At 37.4% G+C, this 8,722-nt stretch overlaps 1 protein-coding gene across 3 annotated transcripts in view; it reads left to right on the top strand.

Moving 5' to 3' along the window:
• Positions 1-8,722, top strand: part of IFT80 (intraflagellar transport 80) — a 32,528-nt gene extending 23,806 nt beyond the window's left edge. For 2 of the 3 annotated variants that reach the window (XM_048314526.1, XM_048314527.1), the window contains exons 15-21: positions 94-241; positions 643-814; positions 1,227-1,244; positions 2,428-2,517; positions 2,603-2,775; positions 3,875-3,998; positions 6,357-8,722. In XM_048314526.1, coding sequence (XP_048170483.1) covers positions 94-241; positions 643-814; positions 1,227-1,244; positions 2,428-2,517; positions 2,603-2,775; positions 3,875-3,998; positions 6,357-6,470 — 839 coding nt within the window. In that variant the 3' untranslated portion in view covers positions 6,471-8,722. The remainder of the gene's footprint in view (positions 1-93; positions 242-642; positions 815-1,226; positions 1,245-2,427; positions 2,518-2,602; positions 2,776-3,874; positions 3,999-6,356) is intronic. The other variant, XM_048314528.1, reaches the window with a different exon arrangement.

Genomic DNA, 8,722 nt, shown 5'->3' on the forward strand with positions numbered 1-8,722 from the left:
CAACCCAAAAGGATGAATAAGCCCCCTTTGAGAATTCCCTTTATTTTGAAGTTTCTCATGGCAATGTCCATTATTTCTTGTCTGTAAATGAAGGGACAATGGTGCAAAGCTTGGCCTGGAATGACACATCCAACATCCTGTGTGGGATTCAGGATTCCAGGTTCACAGTCTGGTATTATCCCAACACAGTCTATGTGGATAAAGATCTTCTCCCAAAAACTCTCTATGAAAAAGATGCCAGGTAAGAAATCCTTTTTAATCCAAATACGATTTAACTATTTTCCTCCTTCCTTAACAAATTGTGGTCAGGAGAAGTAAAAGCTGGGCTTGCAACTTTTTGAAATTCTCCTGTTTCTTGATTAGGAAATGAGGCAAAAGTGTTTTATAAGGAAAATTATAAAGCTCAGGGTTGAAATGATGATGTGGGGTTCGAAAGTAGAGCAGCATCTTGATGGAAAAGCAAAATTTAAGTTCTTTCTCATGAAATATTGCCTCAGTTTTTTGTAAAAAACAAACAGCAAGTATTTGGTTAAATTACGTTCGACATTAAAAGTAACAAAATATTAGGTCACAAAGAATTCGTGGTAAATTCTTCCCTGTAAAAACAAATGAGTATTAACTTCTTTTTCTTTCTCCACACAGTGAATTCAGCAAAAACTCCCAGATTGTGAGTTTTGTGGGGAATCAGATCACAATTAGGAGAGCAGATGGGTCCCTTGTCCATCTCCACATCTCCCCTTACCCTGCAATTCTCCATGACTATGTCAGCGCTTCCAGGTGGGAAGATGGGGTCAGACTCTGTCGCTTTGTCAAGGTACAGCTGATTTTTGGGAATATTCTGGTACCATTCCATGGGATATTTATGGTTTTAAGTGTCCTTTTGTAGTGATCTCTCCATATCAAATGCTACATCTCATTTCCAGCCTGCTTTGTCACTCACTTTTTTGGCTGCTCGTGGAAAATGATGTGGTTTTCTTAATTCCATAACATAATAATTTCATAACTTTCATGATAAATAACAATTCTTATTTTTAGTCACACCAAAATCCAGCAGGATTGAACAGAGATGCTCACAGAATTTAGTTCTAGGCTTAAGTTTTCAGGTCTGGGCCTTAATATAACCAATTAAAAGTGACATTCCCACAATTACCTGTTATTTTCCATATTTCATTTCACTTCTTTTTATTTTTTTTCCTTTTCCATTGCTTTCTTTTGTATTTATTTAGACAACAGCAACAGATGAGGTGAGTGTGGTAGTCTTTAAAACAACAAAATCGCTTCAAATCCTCATTCCCATTTATTCCTAGAAAAGTTTAGCACTTTTGTCATGACCTTAAATGTGTATTTCAGGTATTTGTGTCACTGAATTATTAAAACAATGCACATCCAGATAATTTGGGATGTATTATTATAATTAATTGTAACAGAATCTTTATTTTTAGTGTCCACATCACCTGATTTAAGCATCCAAGTCAGGATATTTTGATTTTAGTATTCCCAAGTAGACTGTAGAAAGTATTTCCACTCAGGAATAACAAAATGGGTCATATTTCTGTGGGGGAAAAAAGCAGCAAAACCTATCAAGGAACAACTCATAGAAACTTCATCTCCTGGATAATTTCAGGCTGAGTTTTCAGCATTTATCACCTGATTTTCTAAATAAAAGGGAAGTGGGAATAGAAGGGGACACAGATTTTCTGAGCTTTTGATTCTCTGAACAATCTTAATCCTCCCAAATTATGGGCTGCCTGCAGGAGGGTTTGTCCTGAGTCATGGAAAAATCAGTTGGGAAATACGGGAATGGGTTTAGAACATCCTCAGTGTAGGTGTCAATTCTGATTTAAATCAAGAGTGATCCTTCCAAAAACCTTCACAGGGCAAAGCCTTTATTTCCAGATTCGCTATTGAGCACACTCAACAAAAATATTAAGACCCATTTAATTCCTGCAGTCCACATGAACTAAACAGTCAAAAGTTACCTTTTTCCTGTCTGAATAGAGTTTTAGATGTGGTAGTTTAAACTGTGCTTAAATATGGTTTATTAGGGTGTCATTGTCCTAAAGTTGTCACTTGAAAATCCATCAAAATGTCATTTAGGGTCTTCCTGGGTTCTGAATTTGTGGGGTTTCCTCAAGGCTGTGTAAAAAAAACCCAAAAAAAACCTCACAGAAACAATAGAAGTAATAAAAATTATAATTGAAAAATGTAATATTATTATTACCATTAAGTTTTTCTAGTTCCTAGTTCTGAGAAATAATTAATAATTTCCTAATAAGAGACTTAGATCACAGTGCCATAAATGGCACACAGAGAAATGTATTATTACCCATAATTTCCAGGCCTTGTGCAGTTGCTTTGAGGAGTCGTTGTGTAGCATGATAAATAAATATTTGGAGGTTTAAAAGTTGTTTGTATTTTGAATTTCAGGATCAGACCCTGTGGGCTTGTTTGGCTGCCATGGCAGTGGCCAACAAGGACATGACCACAGCTGAAATTGCCTATGCAGCAATTGGGGAGGTAAGAAAATGCACTTGAATCCCAATTAAATTGTTGCAAAACCAAGTTCATGAATTAATTTCCTTGCTGTCCTGCCCCTGAGCAGATTGACAAAGTGCAGTACATCAATTCCATCAAGGATCTGCCATCCAAGGAATCCAGGATGGCTCACATGCTGCTGTTCAGTGGGAGCACCCAGGAGGCTGAAACCCTCCTGCTTCAGTCAGGCCTGGTTTACCAAGCTATTCAAGTCAACATTAACCTTTACAACTGGGAGAGGTAGGATTTTTTCCCATTACAATATGTTTTCCTGATTATTTCAATCAGTTGTTTTATTGCTGACTCATTTTTTTATCTTTTAATCACCCACGACTTGGAAAAAAAAGAAAATGAATTAAATCATAGCCTGAGAACAACCAAAAAAAAAAGCAGCATTTTTGTGTCATATTTAGAAAATACAAATATTTGGTGATAAAAGCCCAAAATCTTCCTGGAAGCATTTTGAAATAACATTTTGCTTTCTCATCACTGTTAGCACAGAGAAGTCCTCAGTGATGCCCCAGACTGGCTGTGGAATTTGGGCTGGTTTGAAGTGTCTTGTTGCTAAAAATAGAGCTGTGGCTACTCAGGCTCCCAGCATTGTGTAGGTGGAGAAAATATGAATTAGGGCTGAGAAAACAAAGGAGGAATTTCTCCTTTAAACAAAACCAACCCCCACGTTTTCTGACAGAATCCTCTGAGCTGTTCACTCCTAATTTCTCTGCTATTATATTCATATATTCAGGCAAAAGGTTGATTTTCCCCCACATATCTGTGATTGTTGCTTTGTTATGAAGCTGTGTCAGGGGAGGTTTAAGCTGGATATTAGTAAAAGGATATTCTTTTATTCTATATATCATCTAAAAACTCTCTGTATATCAAATATCAGTGTTCTTAAGCCATTGAGGAGAAACCAGATGTGAATAATGAATTAAATTAATCCAGTGTCTAATCTTTCCCACCTATACAATATTTGTAAATATTATATAGAATATGCCATAAATGTGTATTATGAGTGTTCAGAACCTATTTTTGACTACAAAAAAGTAATTAAGCATTATTATTTTTGCCCCTTGTGCTAAGCTCTCAAATATTCTGCATTTCCTTGGAATAAAAAGCCTCCTGTGGTCAAAGTAATGATGATGTGATGAGGTTGTCAGTGGAAATAACTGTTGGGTATTTTTCATCACTGGCTGCTTTTAACCTGCTGATCCTAATGTGGAACTGCTTGGATTTGGGATCCCTGCCCTCACCCTCAGAGTATCTGCAGAACCTTGGTGGTTGTGGCTGTGCCAGAGCATCTCCCCAGCCTGACCAAGCCATTCCTGCTTTATTCCAGAGCCCTGGATCTTGCAGTGAAGCACAGGACACACGTGGACACGGTCCTGGCTTACAGACAGAAGTTCTTGGAGGATTTTGGGAAAAAAGAAACCAACCAAAGATTTTTGCAGTATGCAGAAGGTGTAAGTATCCCTCAGGATTGTTCCTGCTGCTTCAGAATGAGCTCTGTGGCAAATTGGGGAGGGTGGGATGGATTTGCACCTCTGTTTTCCTTCTGTGGTTCAAATGTGCACATAAATGTGACATTTTTACAGCTGCTGGCGTGATGTGGGGCTGCTGGGCCAGGAATAGCTGGACATGTGTTGTATTTGAAGGCAAAGATTCACAATATATATGTTTAATATATATATTTAATATCTGGTGAAGATCACACCAGTGAAGGCACAGTTGTTTTCTATAAAACAGGGAGCTAAACCTCACCATGGTTCAGTGTGTCTCTCTTAAACATCTCCAACATTTTTGTGGCATTTTATGGATAGAAACAACAGCAAACTTTGAAGGTATCTGGATGTTTATGAAGTGAACTACAAACCATTCTGATAAATATGATAAACAGTTCAAGATACACTTATTGGAAACCCTCTGCATCATCAGGAAATCAATTTATTAGTATTTAACAGATCCTGAAGGCTGAGGGCACATCCTAAAGTTCAGAAGCTGGATCTTGGATTCCATTGGAGTATTGCCACACATTTCCCTCAGGAGAGGCACCCACGTGTGCAATTCCCCTCAGCAGCCCTCAAGTCCTTCCTGCTTTTCCCCTCCTTATTCCTCAGCATTCTCAGGGTGAAATTATCAAAAGAGACCTTTCCTTTGTGTGAAATCCTTTTATCCACTGCAGCTGATGGATCAGGGAACACCTGAGCTGGGAATTCACATCCTTTAATTGGACACTGCCCGTTTCACTTTGAATAAAGCTGAATTCCTAATGGAAGTCATTAGCTCTTAGCACTTTTAAGGATTCTCATTTCCTAAACGAAAGTCTGCCCTAATGAACCACTCTGCAGTAATTTACCTGGAAAATACAGAAAAATAAAGGACAGATTCCAAGCATTCTTACCCTGCAGCTTTTCCAGCTGCTGTGCAGGAAGTGTGTGTTCTATAAAACCCATGATAGAGCAAAAATCATGTAAATCCCCTGGTGCTTCTGATAGACATTGTAGATAATCCTGATTTTCTTTAAATCCTTGAGAAAGCTGTAGATTCTGGAAAGATTCCTAAGGAATTCCACCTTGGCAGTGACAAGGTGTGAGCAGGATGATTTTTCACCTTACTCAGTCTTGAGATTTGGGTCTCACTCAGGAGATTTCCAGAGGGAAAGAGTCCTTTTCCACATCCAGGTGCTGGAGGTCTTTGCTGGATCTGAGAGTAGGAAGGATCTACATAATGTGAATTTTAAGCTGTAATTAAATTCTTAATGCAACCTGCCAGATTCATAAAGCAAATCAGAAGAAACTTGAAAAGAAAAGCAAGATTTTGTGCTGCTGTTCTGTCTCAGACTTAAGAAAGGATCTCAGTTTCTCTCTCACAACCTAAAACCTCTTCAGGCTTAAATGAAGAGTTTTTTTCCTCTCTTTTCTGCAGCCAGACAGGATCTAGAAGTGTGTTTTATTTTACATATCAGGTTCTTAATACCTTGCACATATCCTGGGAATCCTGGACCCAGTAAGTGCCTCTGGAATTGAGGAATTATTATTATATTGTCACCTGAGAACCTGGGTATTGCAGTTTCACTTTCCCTCTTAGAGAATCTTGCCTGTTATCCCGTGACTTAATTACAGAGGAGAATTCCCTGTGCAGCCCTTGAAATTCTTCTCCCATCCCACCTTTGACAGTGTTAATTCTCCAGCAATAAACTGAACTGCACAGTTTCATTTTTGGATGTGTTTTTATGGTCATCAAATGCACCATGATCCCTTTTTTTCCTTGTCACACATTTTTGGGAAGAGACAACTCTTGTACCCACATTTGTACTGTGATACTGTGCTGTATCTATTGTCTGAGCTTTCACTGACACAAAACACAGCCAGAAAATGCCAATTCTCTGCAGCTGGAGAAATGCCAAAGCGAAACTAAAACATTTATTGATGGAGAAGGGCAGTTCCAAGCAGGAATCTGATTTCTGTTTGAGCAGATAACTGGTTTAATATCCTATCAGCTTCCTTGGAGGAGACACCACTCATAAATTATTGACACAGGGCTAAATTTTCAGTAGCAGGACACTGATGTCATGGTATTGAATTAGAAGCAGGTTATTTTTGTGTTACACTGCCAGACACATTGAGATGTGGTGGGATTTATTAAAATACCTCAGGCTTGGTTTATTTTGAAGGTGGAAGCTCAGTTAGAACTCAGCTGTGCCTTCGTCTCTTTCAGGAGTTTGTGTGCTCAACACTTTATAATTGTATTTTCAAGTTGAATAACTGACCTCTTTCCCTCTGATGTTGAGCTCTGTGTATTTAATTTTTCTGTTCTTACAGCTGGAAGTGGATTGGAATAAAATCAAAGCCAAAATAGAGATGGAAATTGCTAAAGAAAGAGAACGAGCAGCAGCCAGTCCTGCAGTGAGAACCAGTGTAACTGTGCAGCAGTAATTGACATTTTGGACACCTTTAAAGTGCTGCTTCAATATTCGGTACTGGCTTGTTCTGACAAATGTGAAAAAAAAAGCCACAGCAAACATTTTGTGGGCCACAGGAGTGAGAATTTCTGTAGATTTTAAGCGTTGGGTGACAAACAGAATGAATTATTTACTTTCATTTTGAGCTGGGTTTATAGTCTGGTGCCAGTGAGTGCTACATGTCTGAGAAAAAAAGGGAATTCACTGTCTCTGTCTTTGTGGCTTTTAAATTTTCGTTGCCACTGATATTCTTTAACCTGGGTTGCCTCTCATGAAGTCCCCATTTAAGCACCAAGTTAAGCAGCTTGGTTCTTTCTGCAGCCTCAGGGGCCTCTCCAGACTCATTTAAATTGCCCTAAAACAAATGAAGCAAAGTGGAAGTGCTGAAAATGTAAGATAAAAAGAGGAGCTTGAGCCTCTAAAGTACAAATATTTCCCTCACAGCTGTGGTAAGACATATTTCTGTTAGGATGTACCAGCAAGTTCTTTAATAGATGATTTCAGCAGCTCAGGTTTGTCACTGAGCAAAGCATTCAGCAGTAAAAGGGTATTTTCCTGTTTAAAATACTTTGGAATGTGCTTTCAGGGTTGTTGGAAGTAACAAACAGCATTTGTAGCATGTGACATGTAAAACTGACAAGAATATTTAAAATAAGAGAGTATTTCATGTATTTTTTTCTGCCCTAAGCGCTTGATTTGTAAATATTTTTTTTTTTTGTATTTGTGTTATTTCATCAGGATACATTTTTCTTTGTTTCACATCCAAAACTGGCTGCATTCTCTTCGTGTTATAAATATATTAACAGATTATTCAGCACTGACAAGATATATTATGTATCTTTCAAATGTTACCAGCAAAACCTTAAATAGCTGTACATACAGCGAATTTGTGGATCATTGTGTGACCTTTTCTTGCATAAATTTCTTAACAAAACCGAATAAATGTGGAGGTTTTTAACATATCTGAGAGCTGTTGCATGTGGTGATCTCCACTGACTGCTGAAAAAAGAATATTTGGGGTGTTTTAATTACATTTGGAGGTGATGGGAAAGGTGTTTAATTCCATTTTTTATCACAGGCATCCAGTCCTGAGCATGCTCATGTTCAATAGAAAACAAAGCAAAATATTTTGGAAATGCACTTTTATTCTTTGTTTTCACCAGGTTCTAAATACAGTTATGACCCTGGGTATGAAATCTGAATTTCAGAATATTCTCAGGAGAAGACGTTATCTTATATGGCTTTTCTGGGATTATGGCAGGGGTTTTAGAGATTGTAATTCCAAGGAAAGTGCCATCTGTCCATGCCAAGGTAATATTGAGCTGGTTGGTCTGGGATTCCAAAGTTCTGGATTAAATTTGTACCTCCTTTCAGTTATTTTCAGTATTAAGTAAAAAAAAAAAATAGCAGGAGGATACAGATGTTTCAGGTATATTTTGGTTACATTATTGCCCAGAACAAGAAATTATTTGAAAACCCTCTTTTAAAAAGCAATACCTCTTATTTAATTACTGACTGCTTCATTTAAACCATCATAACCCAATTTAAGAAACAGAGATGAATTAACATGATTAATATTCAGTTTTTTAGGTGCTGTTGTGATGGATCAATACCCAAATATAATCCAGATTTTGACATTGCAGGGTGGGGAGTTTTGTTCGTTCACTTCATTTAACCTTGACCACAGTAAATCCTCTCTGATTATAAAAAGGGAGGTGGAAAAATGCATCTTTAAGTGAAAAATAAAGTCCTCAAGTGAGGTAGAAGTAAAAGGTCAGGTGGGTGTTTAAAAACCAACTGCATATTTGTAATAGCTCAGAGGAAAAAATTTTAAAAATACTTTGTTTTCTGGTATTTAAGGCGGTAAAACTTTGAGATCTGGGTTTGTCTGTGGGATTTTACCCTTTGGGACTGGAACAGGAGGAAGGTTTGAATCATCTGACATGAAAATTTGATTTTACAGATTATGTGGAACCATTTCCTGTAGAAAAAACTGGTGATTGTTGCCTTATTCACTCCAGAATAGTCAAAATTATAAATAAGCAATAATGGAAAAGCTTGAAGCTTTCTAAAATTTAATTCTGAAATTTTAATGTATATTTGTATAAAGTTTGTATTGCCTACAGATGGGGGAGGTTGGAGAGAAGCAATTTACTGTTTGTATTATACATACGTCTTTTACATTGGTTTTTACATGGTTTTTTATTAAACATAGAAATTTTAAGA

Source organism: Corvus hawaiiensis, chromosome 10, assembly GCF_020740725.1.
Source record: "Corvus hawaiiensis isolate bCorHaw1 chromosome 10, bCorHaw1.pri.cur, whole genome shotgun sequence".
NCBI lineage: Eukaryota > Metazoa > Chordata > Aves > Passeriformes > Corvidae > Corvus > Corvus hawaiiensis.